This window comes from Oncorhynchus kisutch, linkage group LG2, assembly GCF_002021735.2.
Source record: "Oncorhynchus kisutch isolate 150728-3 linkage group LG2, Okis_V2, whole genome shotgun sequence".
Lineage (NCBI taxonomy): Eukaryota > Metazoa > Chordata > Actinopteri > Salmoniformes > Salmonidae > Oncorhynchus > Oncorhynchus kisutch.
Genome location: NC_034175.2, coordinates 67,001,553 through 67,021,979, shown reverse-complemented (window position 1 = coordinate 67,021,979; position 20,427 = coordinate 67,001,553). Strand labels below are relative to the sequence as shown.

Here is a 20,427-nt window from a genome sequence, read left to right as displayed (position 1 = left end):
TTACACCACACGTTGCCATGACAACAACAAAGTAGTCGCTATAAGAAACCGATTGGCACCCAGACTTGTTTTTGCCCACTGACACAGGCCCGGGCTCTAAGATTGAAATCACATGAAGTGAAAGCGTAGAGGGAATACTATAATGTTCTAATTTGCGGGGTTCTGACCACTCTGTGTTCCGTGTTGTAGATCCCCATATTCTGAGGTGCTGCCAAGCTCATCCTTGAGAATGTGGTCAGTTCGGAACACTTCCATGGCCCGGATATTGTGGACACAAACGTGAGCGAGAGATCTCTGGTGGCCACGGCTCCCCTCACCAACCTAGCTCTGGCTGTAAGGATGGAACCCTCCCTTCCCAGCCAACTCAAAGGCCTCTACATCATGGGAGACAACACAGAGTGTAAGGGCTATGATTTATTTGCTTCAGGTCAGCTTATCTGGTAAATGAATGGTAAATATATAGATTAATGGGTGGATTGCCATAGGCTTTAATGAGGAAACACTGCAGTGTGTGCGGAGTACAACTTCGACCGTCATCACGGAAGCAGCTTACATCGTCCTGAATAAATGATAAAATACAACCAATACCTTCTACATTGTGATTGATATTTTTGTGTTCTGGTTCCACTCTACAGTCTTGGTGTGATGGCTGGCTGGCTCAGGGAAGGCTTGCTTCATAGCCCGGATCTTCCGTAACACTATGGAGGAGTCCTACAGCGAGCGCTCCCAGGCGCAGATGGTTGACAGTATGGGACTTGTGTCATGTGACTCCTACGCTATGGCGGCGGCAATTGATGACGCCTTCGTCACAGTGAGAGCGACGACATGGCGTGGTGCTCCTGAACACACTGTGCATGCTGAAGAAGACTCACAAGGCCTTTGTCATGAGGAAGGTGAACATGGAGAGGTTTGAGCAGCTGATGAGCTAACCACTAAACTGTAGAACTAAACTAACAGCTGTTTGATGATCATGACCACTCTATGGGACCGTAACTAGGGAACAGTGACAACTCTAACCTCACCCAATCACCCCAAGACCATTACTTAAGCACACACCCTAATCCCTCCTTAACAGAAACATTACAACAGTGGCCCCCACTTACACAGCTGATTAGAGAACAGAGACTCAACTGGTTAAAGAGATTGAAGAGGACATTAAGCACTTACAAATTCGTAACATTTTGTACGAATTGGAATTCGTAACATATCATACGAATTGCAGGAAAACTATTTTTTTTTACAAAACCTCTCTACCATCACTTTAAGAAGGAACATATTTTCATGTCTTTGTATTTGATCTTGGACAGACAATGTGTGGGTTCATGAAATAAGGCCACACAGTGCATGACTGCTCAATACAAATCTGGGCAAAATCTGTCGATGTCGATGTGCCCTTGAGCATAAACGATCATGCAAGAGGTTTTGCAATGATTTCCATGTCGAAGATATGAAAAATATTTGTTGGTCTGATGTGTTTATTGAGAAACATCCGGACGCTAAACTAAGCATTTATGAAACTGCTTCTTCTGGTTACTGATAGACATGCGCGGATGAAGAAACGGACTGTTAGATCTTCCAAATCTCCATGGGTAGATGATGAATTGAAAAACTGTATGGCTGAGAGAGATGAGGCAAAGGGAATAGCAAATAAGTCTGACAATACAGCAGACTGGTAAACATACAGTATATTGAGAAATTCAGTAACTAAACTAAACAAAAATAAGAAACTATAGTATAGCACAAACATAAATGATATAAAGAATAATAGTAAAAAAGCTCTGTAGAAAATGTCTAGGAAAAAAAGCAAACTTGGCTCCATCTCATTGAGACAGATACAGTGCCTTGCGAAAGTATTCGGCCTCCTTGAACTTTGCGACCTTTTGCCACATTTCAGGCTTCAAACATAAAGATATAAAACTGTATTTTTTTGTGAAGAATCAACAACAAGTGGGACACAATCATGAAGTGGAACGACATTTATTGGATATTTCAAACTTTTTTAACAAATCAAAAACTGAAAAATTGGGCGTGCAAAATTATTCAGCCCCCTTAAGTTAATACTTTGTAGCGCCACCTTTTGCTGCGATTACAGCTGTAAGTCGCTTGGGGTATGTCTCTATCAGTTTTGCACATCGAGAGACTGACATTTTTTTTTTCCCGAATACTTTCGCAAGGCACTGTAGCTTGTTCATAACAAAACCCTTTGATATTGCCATCCACTTGAGGTGAGTAAGACATGCAAACAACAAATCTTAGCCTTCATATTTATGCATAATAGACCAAATAATGAAAGACAAGTAGTGTAGTTTTGAGTTCCACAACGTGGGTGTGGAAGAGGTGAAACAATTGTTGCTATCTATAAACAAGGACAAACCCCATGGTACCGATAACCGGGATGTAAATTGCTGAGGTTGGTAGCAGAATACATTGTGACTCCTGTTTCCCACGTCTTCAATTTAAGCCTAGAAGACGGTGTGCCCTCAGACATGGAGGGAGTCAAAGGTCATTCCACTAGCCAAGAATAGCAAAGCACCCTTTAATGGTTCAAACAGCCAACCAATCAGCCTGTTACAAAGTGCTTAGCAAACTTTTGGGAGAAAATGGTGTTTGATCAAATACAATTTTTTTTCACAGAAAACAAATGAACAACAGACTTTCAGCATGTTTACAGGGAAGGGCACTCAATATGCTCAGCACTGACACAAATGACTGATGATTGGCTGAAAGAAATGGATGGTAAGAAGATTGTGAGAGCTGTTTTGTTTGACTTCAGTGCAGCTTTTGATGTCATTGATCATAACCTATTGCTGAAAAAACGTAGGTGTTATGGATTTGCATCCTCTGCCTTATTATGGATTGAGAGTTACCTATCTAATAGAACACAGAGGGTTTTCCTTAATGGAAGCCTCTCTCATACAAATTCAGTTGAGTGTGGTGTACCGCAGGGCAGCCGGCTTGGGTCATTATTGTTTCCTGTTTTTACTAATGACCTTCCACTGACCTTGAATAAAGCCTGTGTATCTATGTACGCTGACGACTCAACAGTATACACGTCGGCTGCAACAGTAAAATAAATAAATGAGACTTAACATAGAGCTCTAGTCAGTTCTAGAATGGGTAACTAGCAATAGGCTGGTGATAAATATCTCATCGTTTTTGGGACAAATCACTCGCTCAACCCTAAACCTTGTTTAGATCTATTATTGAATAAAGTGGCTATTGAGCAAGGTGAGGAGACTAAACTGCTGGATGTAACCCTAGATAGTGTTTGTTTGGGCCCCAGGAAGAGTAGATCCCTAATAAATAAGAATACAAATAGCAAGCTTTCAAGGTCAAAACATATAGATTCATTGGTTGCTAAAATGGGAAGAGGTCTGACCATGACAGGGCGTTGCTCTGCCTTCTTGACATCTCAGTCAACCAGACAGATCCCACAGGCCCTAGTTTTGTCGCACCTGGACTTCTGCCCAGCTGTCTGGTCATGTGCGGCAAAGGACATAGGTAAATTGCAGTTGGTCCAGAACAAAGCAGCGCGTATCGCACTTTGATGTACATGCATGTCTGTCTTTCCTGGCTCAAAGTTGAGGAGAGATTGACTGCATCATTATTGGTTTTTGTGTGAGGTATTGATGTGTTGAAGGTACCATACTGGGAAACACACCATATTAAATAGAGCTATCAATACATGGAAATCTCTGCCACCCCAGGTAACTCATCTAGCAATAAAACCCGTTTTTAAAAAAAGATAAAAGATCACCTTACTGCACGAAGGGGACTGTGAAGAGACACAGCCATTTTATATACAGTATAATTGTATCATTTGCACTGTATTATGTATTAGACCTAGATATTGTGTGTATATACTGATATGTAGGCTGTGACGTTTCAAATGGATGTATTTCAGTCCTTGACTAATAATGTTAGTCAATATGTATGATGTCATGTTTCATGTGGACCCCAGGAAGAGTGGCTGATGCTTTTTCAGTGTCTAGTGGGGATCCTAATAAATACCAGTACTTAAGTGCTTTCTCCATTTTTTTTGAATGGTCTGCCTATCCATGTGAGAGACACAGACTCGGTCTCGACCTTTAAGTCTTTATTGAAGACTCATCCCTTCAGTAGGTCCTATGATTGAGTGTAGTCTGGCCCAGGAGTGTGAAGGTGAATGGAAAGGCACTGGAGCAACGAACTGCCCTTGCTGTCTCTACCTGGCGGGTTCCCCTCTCTCCACTGGGATTCTCTGCCTCTAACCCTATTACAGGGGCTGAGTCACTGGCTTAGTGGTACTCTTTCATGCCGTACCTAGGAGGGGTGCGTCACTTGAGCGGGTTGATTCACTGACGTGATCTTCCAGTCCGGGTTGGGTTCATGCCGTGGGGGAGATCTTTGTGGGCTATACTCGGCCTTGTCTCAGGATAGTAAGTTGTTGGTTGAAGATATACCTCTAGTGGTGTGGGGGGGCTGTGCTTTGGCAAAATGGGTGGGGTTATATCCTGCTTGGTTGGCCCTGTCCGGGGGTGTCGTCGGACAGGGGCACAGTTTCTCCCGAACCCTCCTGTCTCAGCCTCCAGTACTTATGCTGCAGTAGTTTATGTGTCGGGGGGCTGGGGTCCGTTTGTTATATCTGGAGTATTTCTCCTGTCTTATCAGGTGTCCTGTGTGAATTTAAGTATGCTCTCTCTAATTCTCTCTTTCTCTCTCTTGGAGGACCTGAGCCCTAGGACCATGCCTCAGGACTGCCTGGCATGATGACTCCTTGCTGTCCCCAGTCGTGGTCGTGCTGCTGCTCCAGTTTCAACTGTTCTGCCTGCGGCTATGGAACTCTGACCTGTTCACCGGACGTGCTACCTGTCCCAGACCTGCTGTTTTAAACTCTCAAGAGACAGGAGCGGTAGAAATACTCTGAATGATCAGCTATGAAAAGCCAACTGACATTTACTCCTGAGGTGCTGACCTGTTGCACCCTCTACAACCACTGTGATTATTATTATTTGACCCTGCTGGTCATCTATGAACATTTGAACATCTTAGCCACGTTCTGTTACAATCTCCACCCGGCACAGCCAGAAGAGGACTGGCCACCCCTCATAACCAGGTTCCTCTCTAGGTTTCTTCCTAGTTTCCGGCCTTTCTAGGGAGTTTTTCCTAGCCACCGTGCTTCTACACCTGCATTGCTTGCTGTTTTGGGGTTTTAGGCTGGGTTTCTGTACAGCACTTTTTGACATCAGCAGATGTAAGAAGGGCTTTATAAATACATTTGATTGATTAACCCTAAATGCTTTGTCGCTCTAGATGAGAGTATGCTAAATGAATACATTTTTTTGTATTAGTGTACATAGAAATCTGAACGACCATTTTACCTACATTTGTGAAGGAGTTTAAATAGATTTCATATAATTTCTTATGTAATTCTATTAATATTGCTGTTCACTCAGGTCTGTAGGAATGATACCATGTATTTTTACTGTATTGTCAGTAAAAATAAAACTGGAATAAAATAAATCTAATGTAATTTAAACTCATACCAGCAGTTGCGTGCATTGAAGACTCCATGATGACACACTTTAAGCACATTCGCAAACACTTCATCTGTTCAATGACACATTTATTACACACAGTTGTTCAAAACAGAGGCCCAATTTAGCAGTCTGTCAATCATCAGAACAGCCAAGGGGAGAGCTGACAGTCCTGCTTTAGAGTTCCTTGAAGTTCGCTCATTTCAAAACAGGGAAACAGAACAGCAGCCCAGCATTCTTCCACACACTTACAAGTGTCTATGCTTTCAATTGTGGTAGGCCTATTCACAGACTCACTCATCACTTCAGGAGGTAATAAGTCCAACATACCTATTTGAAGAGCATATATTTTCTCTACAGAACCACTTCAAATCAAGTGCTCAAGTGAAGTCAGCATAATAAAATACAACCCCCATTTGGACCCCTTTAAGTTAGTTTTGCTACTATTCACAATTAATCATTTCAGTGCTGTGAGTGTTGCAGAGATGTTCAACTTTGGTCCATCAGTAGCCTTTCCTTCCCCTGAATCTGGAGCGGTTATCTAACTGTAAAAATAGAGGGAAAGATCAGAAACAAGTCAATTCCATACATAAGGATATTCCAAGTGTTGAATGAATGTCATTGATGTCAGTGATGACCGGTGATCTCACCATGGACCTCTTGCACTCGAAGAAAGAGGTCTGCAGTGCTTTACAGTGGCCCTCTTTCAGACACTGACTGGGCATCTTCCCCTCCTGCAGGAATGGACAACATGGAGTTAGTCAAACACGTTTGTACCAAGACTAGTGTTTTGATGTTATTGATCATTCTCACCGTTTACGTTGACCACACAACACATGCATCAATATCCAGAATGATCAGGTGTAGAACGCGCTGCACTTTTCTATTTTTAATGGAAGTGTGGCTCAACCAACCAACAAGCCAGAATTTACAATTTAAGGTAGTCCTACGCTTTGAAATAAGGGATGTTATAAAAGTGTAAAGTGTAAAGCATAATATTAGAAAAGTGTAAAGCATAATATTAGCTAGCAAACCATAACCTCAGATGAAAGGGGATATCATATTTTCCATAACGTTACCTTTACAACGCAGTCGTGTTGAAGGAGACATGCCTTGAAGTCCTCCCTGATTCCCGAGCAGGCCCTGCCATCCTCCTCTTTGTCCTCGTAGAATTTAGGCATTGTGCTGCACTTACATTTAAGACAATTACGCAAGAAATTTAGATTTTAAGAATATATTGAACTACAGTATGTTACATGAACGTTGTAATGCAAGCCACCATATTTGATTCGCAAAGTATCCTGGGAATACAAAAATTGAACTACATATGCATGCTGGGAGTGTTTGTAGTTTCAGCGAAATTAGATTTTTAACGTACTTTTTCAAGTATACCGCTAGGTGCCACTCAAAGCTTATCTCTCAGCAGAACATCAAAAGGAAAACGATGGCAAGGATGTTTCCATAGATCCTGCAGCAACTCCAACATGTTTATGCCATCTCTTGATGTATTTTGAACCTAGATGGTTGACTCTATAGGAATGTGTGGCTGATGGAAATGAGTCATTCTCCCATCTGACAGTGAACTATGTGAAATAAAGAAACCAAGGCAGAAAACAGATGGGTGTGATTTGTATCAACCATTTAGATTTATTTCAATTATGTCCATGTAAATCCATGTCAGAATCATCAGAGGCAGATATACTAACGAAGTGATGAAGGCACATGACATGACCTGATGGGAAGAACAGAGAAGGTGGAAGCAGGCAGGGATAGGGTGAGCCTGACTGTCTTAATATTCTTGCTGTCTCTTATCTTTCATCTACCTCTGGGGTCTAGGCAAGCGACTCAATAATAGGCTTACCTCCATTTTGCTTTTCTAAACAATCTTAGATAAGCGTGGATGAAGGGCACAAATAAAGGATGGAAGTAACCCCCTTTAAACTAGTGAGAAACACAGTTTGTGTTCCCCTCTGCTCAAGCCGTCCTCCACCTTAAGAAGAGGTTCATTCAGGAGGTTGCAAATCCTTCGCTAGAGCGTTGCAGATAGAAATGTAATGTATAGATCTGGCACGATTCCCATTTCTACACAGAGAATCATATCGGATCTACAGCATAGATTTCTATCTGAAGGTTCTAATCTGTTGCGCTCGTTAAATAAAGGCCCAGGTGTGAGCGAGAGGGTCTGGTTTGACCAGGGGGCTCAGGGGAGGGGCCAGCTCCATTCAAAAAGTTGACCAATCAATCAATCGCACAATAAAGGACATTTACAGACAAGCAAACCTGGTACAAAGTGGCCCGCTTTCGAAATCCACCCCTAGTCTTCATCCTACCTAGGAGTTTTTATTTAAAGATTTGGGTAGGCACCAGCTTGCCCTCTGATAGTGTCGCTGGGATTTGTTCCTTATACTGTAGTTGTCCAACCCTACTAGACCAACATTAAGTGCTGTGATGTAGGGGCTGATTTAGAATTGGACGTGCGTGCGTACATGCACATCTTTGACATTTAAAATAGCACTCCCAATCAAACCGATCACAATCTTCTCTCACCTGGATGGAATTTTGATAGAAAAACTCAATCTTCATAAAATCTCTTATTGTATAAACATTTCTCATGAAAAAACAAACACATTTTGACCTATCCTGAACCTACCTATGCATTAAAGAGCAATGTAAATATCAGAGTAGATAAGATGCGCCCCCAGGGGAGCGTGGCCGTCAGCATTACAGGAGGTTAATGGCACCTGAATTGGGGAGGAATGGGCTCGTGGTAACAGCTGAAACGGAATGAGTGGAATGGTATCAAACATGGTTTCTATGTGTTTGATGCCATTCCATTCGCTCTGTTCCAGACATTATTATGAGCCGTCCTCCCCTCAGCAGCCCCCACTGGTACGAATGCATCCGTCTGCAACTAGATGGCACATAGAATAAATGCAACATCCTGTCTAACCACTGCCAGCAGTCTCCAATTGAATGATTGGACAGAATCAGACATCACATGGGGTAGAACTCACTGATGATGTCAGAAGTGTAAAATGACATAACCATAACCATAACCAAATGAAAGCCCAGCAACAGCAAAAAACTAAAGAATGGAGCATTCAAAACTGTAAGTTGAAAACTCAGTGCAACGTTCGAAATAGCATTTGATCATCTGTTCAATATATAATTTCAATATAGTGAAGTCATCAAAATAAAATGTAATGAAGTGAATGAATCCCCCATTGCTGATGGTAAACATGAGTCACACTGTACAATTGGTGGCGAGTTATGGAGGAACCGTTACTCCTGTCATCTGTAAATCTTGTATCATGTGATCAAATCCCTTCAAAAGAGTCAACATCCTCTATTGTAGGGTAGAGGGAAGGGAGTGAATGAAGGGAACTCATTATGGAGGAGCAGGACTTTAAGGCACATGGGTATGGATCTAGCACAACCTCAGTCAGGATCTCTGGCTTAAGGCCTGTTCTGATGTCAGCTCTCCTTCATTTTAACCTTCATCTGAGAAATGTTATACAAAAACTGACTCTGGAACAGCAGTTCGATTCAACCTCTATCTCAACCAACCAGCGGACAACATGAAATACCAAGCAGCTCGTTTTGGGAACAAAAAGAACACATGCACGCACACATCAACTACCGTAGCATAAATATTTTTCTTTGAACCTCTTGTACAAATGAAATATTTATTTGAAATAAATTAATTCACCTTCATACGTCGTCATTGTCGTTGTAATAATAATAACAAAATGAATATAGCAATACATCCCTTCAGGTGAGCAAAGTCAAGGCCAAAGTCTGATTAGTTTACCACTTAAAGGACACTAGAGGTCTTTCAGACTGACTTCCTGTCAAACAGGAACTAGAAAGATAGATGTGGTTTCCTTCAGTCGCAAAGATTTTTCATGGAATAAAATGAAACCACAGGAGGTTGGTGGCACCTTAATTGGGGAGGACGGGCTCATGATAATGGCTGGAGTGGAATCAGTGGAATGGTATCAAATACATCAAACACATGGTTTCCATGTGCTTGATGCCATTATATTTGCTCAATTCCAGCCATTATTATGAGCTGTCCTCCCCTCAGCAGCCTCCACTGGATGAAACTGCCCCAGACACAGATCTTAGGTAAGTTTCAGGTGTTTTGCCCAGAATGGTTTGGGTTGAGACTTGAGCAAGGCAAGCTGATCCAAGATCTGCACCTATGGGTGACTTCTACCCAGGGCATAGTTTGGCAGACCTGTCACTTTAAAAATGGGGAACCACATTTAGGTTCTGCTTCGTTTGCCATCGTCATTGTAACCCCCTTCAAAAGAAGGAAGTGATAAAGGCAGTTATCTTCACCATAAGAAAGACTGACAACTTGTTTGTCTATTTATTACCTGCTGTTTACCTAAAACACACAACTCTGTGGAAAAGAACAAAAAGCAACAAGTCTTTGAGGCTGATGGAGCCATTCTTCAGTCACCAGCAGGGGGCTCCACTATGGCTCCAGTGAGTGCAATACCTCAGTGGAACAGATCAGAGAGGCTGAGAGGAAGAGCACATGGAGCAGAGAGCAGCATGTACAACACCAGCGTCCTGGTGACATCAGCCTCTCAGATCAGCTGAGGTGTGTCTCTCCGAGTCCCAAGCCATCGGCGTTACCTCCACAGTCAGAGCTGGATACGGATTTCTTCTGGACACACCAAATGACTTCTGATATTTTACATCTGGCTCTTTTTTGTACAGTAGTATTCACATTCACGCAAAAAGAGAGCGAGAGAGAGCGGAAAGGATAGGCAGAAATAGAGAGAAAGCAATCGAGTGACAGCGCCCTTAGAAACCCTGAGAGGAGCGGCTCTGGTGCGCTCTGATGATGTCACTGCTGGTTGCTAGGTGGCAGAAGGCCCCTGGTCAATCAGTTTTAGGTGCGTCTGCGAGCACCCCGGGGCCGGGGGCCAGGATTGATGTGGCCCCCCGCTTTTTGTCAGCCTGCTCTCCTCTTTATGTGAATCTACAGAGAGACACACAGACACGTTACACACAGCTCTCATTATACAGGATAACATTCCGCTGGGTAGAATATAAACATGATATAAAATATTAAAGGACAGATGATGGCGTGTGATTGGCTGACCTCGCTGAGGATGGCCCAGACAGCTGAGTCTTGGACGACAGAGAGACGCAGCGCCACCACCGGGTTGAAGGAGGTGTCTACAGCCCCCTCAGCCACACCCTTCTCAAACTGACCTAGAGAGAGAGAGAGAGAGAGAGAGAGAGAGAGAGAGAGAGAGCTGTGATTGAGGACCTTTGGACAGGCAGTTTGCACATTGTGTATCAGTCTGTGGCAGGTCATAATGAGAGTGGGTAATCTGATCAGGCTTTATGTGTTCTAAGGTAACGGGATACGAGGGTTGGTACGGGTCCACTCACCGACTCTGTAGAAGCGGTCATCAGTTCGCTTGTATTTCTCTTTGGACTTAGGTCCAGTTTCCTTCAGACACAGACACATGTTGTGGTTATGTTGGTAATGTTATGCACACACTAGGTAGGTAGAGAGCCTTGTTAACACTAACATACAGTATAATGCACATGGTATCAAAGATATCAAACATAGCAACTATGCGTTTGATATCATTCCATTTACTCCATTCCAGTAATTATTATGAGCCGTCCTCCCCTCAGCAGCCTCCCGCCTCTGGTAGTGATATTGAATGGAGCAGGCAGTGCTCATGATCCTGTCAATAACCAATCAACAACTGACATAGACATTTTGAGTGATGATGGATCAATAAACCAAATCAGAAACAAGTGCCCTGACTATTGACACATTATTGCACACTGTATCGTCCAAATGTTGTCTTTGTGTTGTCTGAATGTTGTTTTTGCATTGTTGTATGTAGTGTTTGTGTTGTCCGAATGTTGTCTTTGCATTGTATGTTGTCTTTGCATTGTATGTTGTCTTTGCATTGTCTGAATGTTGTCTTTGCATTGTCTGAATGTTGTCTTTGTATTGTCTGAATGTTGTCTTTGCATTGTCTGAATGTTGTCATCTTACCGAGAAGGGCAGTATCTCTACAGTGGTGTTCTCTATCCTGTCTCCAGGGTGTTCCTGGTTCCCACTGCGGAACAGGAACCTGCCAATCACATAACACTATTAATGCAAATTCACATCACATGTCACACTCATAAATATGTAAACTCACACCTTGTTTACTCGTAACACTGTCCTGTCACACACTTTGCTGTGCTTTCTGTAACGACACATCTGACATGTTTATTAAACCAAGCCTGTGGTAGGGATGGTGCGCACACACACAAGGCCCTTCACACAGCTGATAATGAAATGTCATCAGTACAATGGTACCCTGCTAATTTGTGCAAATCAAATCAAGCCCAGACACAAACACGAGACGTCACTGGCTGCGACCGAAACAAAACACATGAAACAGAAATGGGACGAACTAAAAGCACGTATCCAACCAACCGTAATATCTTACGGTTCACTGTGTCATTGCTAAACGACGACATTAATAACATACAGACGGCAGGTTATACACTCCATCGGCAGAACTAGAGGTCGACCGATTATGATTTTTCAACGCCGATACCGATTATTGGAGGACCCAAAAAAGGCTGATACCGATTAATCGGCCACTTGTTTATTTTTTATTTGTAATAATGACAATTACAAAAATACTGAATGAACACTTATTTTAACTTAATATAATACATCAATAAAATCAATTTAGCCTCAGATAAATAATGAAACATGTTCAATTTGGTTTAAATAATGCAAAAACAAAGTTTTGGAGAAGAAAGTAAAAGTGCAATATGTGCCATGTAAGAAAGCTAACGTTTAAGTTCCTTGCTCAGAACATGAGAACATATAAAAGCTGGTGGTTCCTTTTAACATGAGTCTTCAATATTCCCAGGTAAGAAGTTTTAGGTTGTAGTTATTATATAAAATATAGGACTATTTCTCTCTATACCATTTGTATTTCATATACCTTTGACTATTGGATGTTCTTATAGGCACTATAGTATTGCCAGTGTAACAGTATAGCTTCCGTCCCTCTCCTCGCTCCTACCTGGGCTCGAACCAGGAACACATCGACAACAGCCACCCCCGAAGCAGCGTTACTCATGCAGAGCAAGGGGAACAAACACTCCAAGTCTCAGAGCGAGTGACGTTTGAGACGCTATTAGCGCACACCCCGCTAACTAGCTAGCCATTTCACATCGGTTACACCAGCCTAATCTCGGGAGTTGATAGGCTTGAAGTCATAAACAGCGCAATGCTTGAAGCATTGCGAAGAGCTGCTGGCAAACATACGAATGTGCTGTTTGAATGAATGCTTACGAGCCTGTTGGTGCCTACCACCGCTCAGTCAGACTGCTCTATCAAATCATAGAATTAATTATAACATAATAACACACAGAAATACGGTCTTTTTGTCATTAATATGGTCGAATCCGGAAACTATAATTTCGAAAACAAAACGTTTATTCTTTCAGTGAAATACGGAACCGTTCCGTATTTTATCTAACGGATGGCATCCCTAAGTCTAAATATTGCTGTTACATTGTACAACCTTCAATGTTATGTTATAATTATGTACAATTCTGGCAAATTAGTCACGGCCTTTGTTAGAACGAGCCAGGCGGCCCAAACTGCTGCATATACCCTGACTGCTTGCACGGAACGCAAGAGAAGTGACACAATTGCCCTAGTTATAAGAAATTCATGTTAGCAGGCAATATTAACTAAATATGCAGGTTTAAAAATATATACTTGTGTATTGATTTTAAAGAAAGGCATGGATGTTTATGGTTAGGTACATTGGTGCAACGACAGTGCTTTTTTCACAAATGCGCTTGTTAAATTATCACCCGTTTGTCGAAGTAGGCTGTGATTCAATGAGCCGCATCGATTATATGCAACGCAGGACACGCTAGATAAACTAGTAATATCATCAACCATGTATATCATCAACCATAATCACATAGTTAACTAGTGATTATGTTAAGATTGATTGTTTTTTATAAGATAAGTTTAATGCTAGCTAGCAACTTACCTTGGCAGGTAGTCAGCCTGCCACACAGGCTCCTTGTGGAGTGCAATGTAAGGCAGGTGGTTAGTGTTGGATTAGTAACTGGAAGGTTACAAAAAAAGAATCCCCGAGCTGACAAGGTAAAAATCTGTCGTTCTGCCCCTGAACAAGGCAGTTAACCCATCGTTCCTAGGCCGTCATTGAAAATAAGAATGTGTTCTTAACTGACTTGCCAAGTTAAATAAAGGTGTAAATAAATACAAAAAATAATAATAAATAAAGAAAATCAGCAAATCGGTGTCCAAAAATACCGATTACCAATTGTTATGAAAACTTGAAATCGGCCCTAATTAATCGTCCATTCCGATTAATTGGTCGACCTCTAGATAGAACAGCAGCCTCTGGTAAGACAAGGGGTGACGGTCTATGTATACAGTGCCTTGCGAAAGTATTCGGCCCCCTTGAACTTTGCGACCTTTTGCCACATTTCAGGCTCCAAACATAAAGATATAAAACTGTATTTTTTTGTGAAGAATCAACAACAAGTGGGACACAATCATGAAGTGGAAGGACATTTATTGGATATTTCAAACTTTTTTAACAAATCAAAAACTGAAAAATTGGCCGTGCAAAATTATTCAGCCCCCTTAAGTTAATACTTTGTAGCGCCACCTTTTGCTGCGATTACAGCTGTAATCGCTTGGGGTATGTCTCTATCAGTTTTGCACATCGAGAGACTGACATTTTTTCCCATTCCTCCTTGCAAAACAGCTCGAGCTCAGTGAGGTTGGATGGAGAGCATTTGTGAACAGCAGTTTTCAGCTCTTTCCACAGATTCTCGATTGGATTCAGGTCTGGACTTTGACTTGGCCAATCTAACACCTGGATATGTTTATTTTTTAACCATTCCATTGTAGATTTTGCTTTATGTTTTGGATCATTGTCTTGTTGGAAGACAAATCTCCGTCCCAGTCTCAGGTCTTTTGCAGACTCCATCAGGTTTTCTTCCAGAATGGTCCTGTATTTGGCTCCATCCATCTTCCCATCAATTTTAACCATCTTCCCTGTCCCTGCTGAAGAAAAGCAGGCCCAAACCATGATGCTGCCACCATCATGTTTGACAGTGGGGATGGTGTGTTCAGGGTGATGAGCTGTGTTGCTTTTACGCCAAACATAAAGTTTTGCATTGTTGCCAAAAAGTTCCATTTTGGTTTCATCTGACCAGAGCACCTTTTTCCACATGTTTGGTGTGTCTCCCAGGTGGCTTGTGGCAAACTTCAAACAACACATTTTATGGATATCTTTAAGAAATGGCTTTCTTCTTGCTACTCTTCCATAAAGGCCAGATTTGTGCAATATACGACTGATTGTTGTCCTATGGACAGAGTTTCCCACCTCAGCTGTAGATCTCTGCAGTTCATCCAGAGTGATCATGGGCCTCTTGGCTGCATCTCTGATCAGTCTTCTCCTTGTATGAGCTGAAAGTTTAGAGGGACGGCCAGGTCTTGGTAGATTTGCAGTGGTCTGATACTCCTTCCATTTCAATATTATCGCTTGCACAGTGCTCCTTGGGATGTTTAAAGCTTGGGAAATCTTTTTGTATCCAAATCCGGCTTTAAATTTCTTCACAACAGTATCTCGGACCTGCCTGGTGTGTTCCTTGTTCTTCATGATGCTCTCTGCGCTTTTAACGGACCTCTGAGACTATCACAGTGCAGGTGCATTTATACGGAGACTTGATTACACACAGGTGGATTGTATTTATCATCATTAGTCATTTAGGTCAACATTGGATCATTCAGAGATCCTCACTGAACTTCTGGAGAGAGTTTGCTGCACTGAAAGTAAAGGGGCTGAATAATTTTGCACGCCCAATTTTTCAGTTTTTGATTTGTAAAAAAAGTTTGAAAAATCCAATAAATGTCGTTCCACTTCATGATTGTGTCCCACTTGTTGTTGATTCTTCACAAAAAAATACAGTTTTATATCTTTATGTTTGAAGCCTGAAATGTGGCAAAAGGTCGCAAAGTTCAAGGGGGCCGAATACTTTCGCAAGGCACTGTATTTGTAAACAACAGCTGGTGATCAATATCTTAGGAAGACTCAAGGTTTTGCTCGCCTGAGGTAGAGTATCTCATGATAAGCTGTAGACCACACTATCTACCTAGAGAGTTTTCATCTGTATTTTTTGTAGCTGTCTAAGACCGCACTCAATGAGGTGTATTCCGCCATAAGCAAACAGGAAAACGTTCATCCAGAGGCGGCGCTCATAGTGGCCGGGGACTTTAATGCAGGGAAATTTAAATCAGTTTTACCTCATTTCTATCAGCATGTTAAATGTGCAAACAAAGGGAAAAAACTTGACCACCTTTACTCCACACACAAAGCTCTCCCTCGCCCTCCATTTGACAAATCTGACCATAATTCTACCCTCTTGATTTCTGCTTACAAGCAAAAAATAAAAAAAGGATGCACCAGTGACTTGGTCAATAAAAAAGTGGTCAGATGAAGCAGATGCTAAACTGTTTTGTTAGCATAGACTGGTTCCGGGATTCCTCCGATGGCATTGAGGAGTACACCACATCAGTCACTGGCTTCAAAAATAAGTGCATCGATGACGTCTTCCCCACAGTGACTGTACGTACATACCCCAATCAGAAGCCATGGATTACAGGCAACATCCGCACTGAGCTAAAAGGGTAGAGCTGCCGCTTTAAAGAAGCGGGACTCTAACCCGGAAACTTATTAGAAATCCCGCTATGCCCTCTGACAAACCATCAAACAGGCAAAGTATCAATACAGGACTAAGATCGAGTCAGCCTACACCGGCTCCGACGCTCATCAGATGTGGCAGGATTTGTAAACTATTACAGACTACAAAGGGAAGCACATCCGAGAACTGCCCAGTGACATGAGCCTACAAGACAAGCTAAATAAAGTCTATGCTCGCTTCGAGGCAAGTAACACAGAAACATGCACGAGAGCATCAGCTGTTCCAGACGGCTGTGTGATCACGCTCTCCGCAGCCGATGTGAGTAAGACCTTTAAACAGTTCAACATTCACAAGGCCGCAGGGCCAGACAGATTACCAGGACGTGTACTCCAAGCATGCACTGACCAATTGGCAAGTGTCTTCACTGATATTTTCAACCTCTCCCTGTCTGAGTCTGTAATACCAACTTGTTTCAAGCAGACCACCATATTCCTAAATGACTACCGACCCATTGCACTCAAGTCTGTAGCCATGAAGTGCTTTGAAAGGCTAGTGATGGCTCAAAACACCATAATCCCAGAAACCCTAGACCCACTCCAATTTGCATACCGCCCCAACAGAGCCACAGATGATGCAATCTCTATTGCACTCCACACTGTCCTTTCCCACCTGGACAAAAGGAACACCTATGTGAGAATGCTATTCATTGACTACAGCTCAGCGTTCAACACCATAGTGCCCTCCAAGCTCATCACTAAGCTAAGGACCCTGGGACTAAACACCTCCCTATGCAACTGGATCCTGGACTTCCTGACGGGCCGCCCCCAGGTGGTAAGGGTAGGTAACAACACATCCGCCACGCTGATCCTCAACACGGGGGCCCCTCAAGGGTGCGTGCTCAGTCCCCTCCTGTACTCCCTATTCACTCATGACTGTACGGCCAGGCATGACTCCAACACATCATTAAGTTTGCAGATGGTAGGCCTGATCACCGACAATGACAAGACAGCCTATAGGGAGGTCATCAGAGACCTGACTGTGTGGTGCAAGGACAACAACTTCCCCCTCAACGTGATCAAGACAAAGGACATTACTGTGGATTACAGGAAAAGGAGGACCGAGCATGCCCACATTCTCATCGACAGGGTTGTAGTGGAGAGTGAGAGCTTCAAGTTCCTTGGCGTCCACATCACCAACAAACGAACATGGTCCAAACACATCAAGACAGTCGTGAAGAGGGCACGACAAAGCCTATTCCCCCTCAGGAGACTGAAAAGGTATGGCGCTACAGAGGGTAGTGCGTACGACCCAGTACATCACCGGGGCCAAACTTCCTGCCATCCAGGACCTCTATACCAGGCAGTGTCAGGGGAAGGCCCTAAAAAAATTGTTTAAGACTCCAACCACCCTAGTCATAGACTGTTTTCTCTGCTACCGCACGGCAAGCGGTACCGGAGCACCAAGTCTAGGTCCAAGAGGCTTTTAAACAGCTTCTACCCCCAAGCCATAAGACTCCTGAACATCTAATCAAATGGCTACCCGGACTATTTGTATTGCCCCTCCACCCTCTTCTATGATACTGCTAGTCTCTGTTATTATCTATGCATAGTCACTTTAATAACTCTACCAACATGTAGGGCTCCCGAGTGTCGCAGTGGTCTAAGGCATTGTATCTTAGCGCTTGAGGTGTCACTACAGACACCCTGGTTCAAATCCAGGCTGTATCACAACCGGCCGTGATTGGGAGTCCGATTGGGCAGCGCACCATTGGCCGTCATTGTAAATAAGAATTTGTTCTTAACTGACTTGCCTAGTTAAATAAAGCTTTTTAAAATTATTATTTTTACATATTACCTCGACTAACCGGCACATTGACTCTGTACCGGTACACGCTATATATAGCCTCACTATTGTTATTTTACTGCTGCTCTTTAATTATTGAATTATTAGTTATTTTGTTATTTCTTAAAACTGCATTGTTGGTTTAGGGATTGTAAGCAAGCATTTCACTGTTGTATTCGGCGCAATAGACAAATCACATTTTAATTTGATTGATTTGATACACATGAAACAGAATGATGAGTTGGCCTCTTTTTCCTCTCAGTCAATCACCTTGAAGCTCCCTGACTTCTCTAACACCTCTATCGCCTCTTTCTACTCATCCACATCACATCACCTCATCTCTGTCTCCTTCCTCCACCACCTCTCTTTCTACTCATCCACATCACCTCATCTCTGTCTCCTTCCTCCACCACCTCTCTTTCTACTCATCCATTCCATCCACATCACCTCATCTCTGTCTCCTTCCTCCACCACCTCTCTTTCTACTCATCCACATCACATCACCTCATCTCTGTCTCCTTCCTCCACCACCTCTCTTTCTACTCATCCACATCACCTCATCTCTGTATCCTTCCTCCACCACCTCTCTTTCTACTCATCCACATCACCTCATCTGTCTCCTTCCTCCACCACCTCTCTTTCTACTCATCCATTCCATCCACTTCACCTCATCTTTGTCTCCTTCCTCCACCACCTCTCTTTCTACTCATCCACATCAACTCATCTCTGTCTCCTTCTTCCACCACCTCTCTTTCTACTCATCCATTCCATCCACATCACCTCATCTCTGTCTCCTTCCTCCACCACCTCTCTTTCTACTCATCCATTCCATCCACATCACCTCATCTCTGTCTCCTTCCTCCACCACATCTCGCTCTAATCCATTCCATCCACATCACCTCATCTCTGTCTCCTTCCTCCACCACCTCTCTTTCTACTCATCCATTCCATCCACATCACCTCATCTCTGTCTCCTTCCTCCACCACCTCTCTTTCTACTCATCCATTCCATCCACATCACCTCATCTCTGTCTCCTTCCTCCACCACCTCTCTTTCTACTCATCCATTCCATCCACATCACCTCATCTCTGTCTCCTTCCTCCACCACCTCTCTTTCTACTCATCCATTCCATCCACATCACCTCATCTGTCTCCTTCCTCCACCACCTCTCTTTCTACTCATCCACATCACCTCATCTCTGTCTCCTTCCTCCACCACCTCTCTTTCTACTCATCCACATCACCTCATCTCTGTCTCCTTCCTCCACCACCTCTCTTTCTCCTTCCAACCCTTTCCGCTCTTTCTTTCCGTGAATCACCCAGGGTGTCCTGGGAGTTCTTATTTTAGAACACCCTCATTAGCAGACACTGAGCCCCAGAGAGAGGCATGCTTAAGCTTGTGGAAGAGGAAGATTGTATGTATGGCACGACATCCCTTTTCCCTCAGAAATGCACACACACAGCTCCATCTCCCTCCTCACCTCTCTATGTTGATGGGCTTGTCAAACTTGAAGAGGACGTAGTCTCCAGCAGTAGGATTGATGGCCCAGAAGAAGTCTTCTCCCAGGTAGGTCTTCTCCAAAGTGTGGCCCTGGTACACCTGCACAGCGCAGCACTGTCAGCTGAATGCATTCCAAACATCTCAGTATACTTCACAAATAAGTACACATATCAAATGTTTTTAATGAATTCCAAACATCTCAGTATACTTCACAAATAACTATATCAAACCATTATATCGTACTACCTTACATTTTGAAATAAAAAGCCTATGGTGAAACAGGCTTTAAAACAATATATATTTTTCAACTCATAAGAAGGTCAAGCCAGAAAGGTGTATGTGAGGGTGATTTAAAGGTGATTTACCTTGAGAGATGTGGACACCTCAGCAGGCGGGTTCACATGGATCTTATGGAGCAGGGGCTTCAGGAAGTCCTTATCCTAAACAGCAAGTGGAAGTGAGACAGCAGCATAGATGACCGGAACGGGTCATACCAGGGGAAAGTGAGCATGGCCTAGTATGGTGGGTTGAGGAGATATGTGGGTAGATGGAGGTGGTGTTTGGACATATGGTAAAAGGCTGATGCAGAGAGAGTGATCTAGGGTGAGAGGGAGGGTGCTAGAGAGAGGATGAGAGGTTTGGGACCCACGGTGAGTTTCTGGATCTTTCCGGCCAGAGAGGAGTGTAGCCCCACGTGTTGAAAAAGAGAGGGCCTGAACCGCACACGCAGACTCGACTTCTGCCTCTCACAATGCTTCTGCAGGGAGAAAGGGTAGATCGTGAAAAAAAGTTGAAGATACCCCCTCCCCACACAAAGT

General features: G+C 43.1%; 2 protein-coding genes across 2 annotated transcripts in view; both read right to left on the bottom strand.

Annotated features, from left to right (window-relative positions):
- Window positions 1-5,584: 5,584 nt before the first annotated feature.
- On the bottom strand, window positions 5,585-6,828 carry coa5 (cytochrome C oxidase assembly factor 5). The gene is made up of 3 exons (XM_020499906.2): window positions 6,596-6,828; window positions 6,167-6,250; window positions 5,585-6,061 (listed from the first exon to the last, which is right to left on the bottom strand). Exons 1-3 carry the CDS (start codon window positions 6,695-6,697, stop codon window positions 6,020-6,022), a joined length of 228 nt encoding a protein of 75 aa, XP_020355495.1. The 5' UTR covers window positions 6,698-6,828; the 3' UTR covers window positions 5,585-6,019.
- A 306-nt stretch (window positions 6,829-7,134) lies between these two features.
- LOC109905091 (alpha-1,3-mannosyl-glycoprotein 4-beta-N-acetylglucosaminyltransferase A-like) overlaps window positions 7,135-20,427 on the bottom strand; it is a 75,771-nt gene continuing 62,478 nt past the window's right edge. The window contains exons 11-17 of the mRNA XM_031800189.1: window positions 20,259-20,366; window positions 19,975-20,049; window positions 19,590-19,708; window positions 11,557-11,635; window positions 10,932-10,992; window positions 10,636-10,748; window positions 7,135-10,512 (exon numbers count right to left, since the gene is read on the bottom strand). Of these exons, the coding sequence (XP_031656049.1) occupies window positions 10,486-10,512; window positions 10,636-10,748; window positions 10,932-10,992; window positions 11,557-11,635; window positions 19,590-19,708; window positions 19,975-20,049; window positions 20,259-20,366 (582 nt within the window). The 3' untranslated portion in view covers window positions 7,135-10,485. The remainder of the gene's footprint in view (window positions 10,513-10,635; window positions 10,749-10,931; window positions 10,993-11,556; window positions 11,636-19,589; window positions 19,709-19,974; window positions 20,050-20,258; window positions 20,367-20,427) is intronic.

Bases quoted from the DNA above. Each gene is read 5' to 3' on its own strand.
- coa5 (XM_020499906.2), bottom strand. From the start codon at position 6,697: ATGCCTAAATTCTACGAGGACAAAGAGGAGGATGGCAGGGCCTGCTCG. The intron at 6,251-6,595 runs GTAACGTTATGG...CCATTCCTGCAG, and splicing joins AACACGACTGCGTTGTAAAG to GAGGGGAAGATGCCCAGTCA. The intron at 6,062-6,166 runs GTGAGATCACCG...CTATTTTTACAG, and splicing joins TCGAGTGCAAGAGGTCCATG to TTAGATAACCGCTCCAGATT.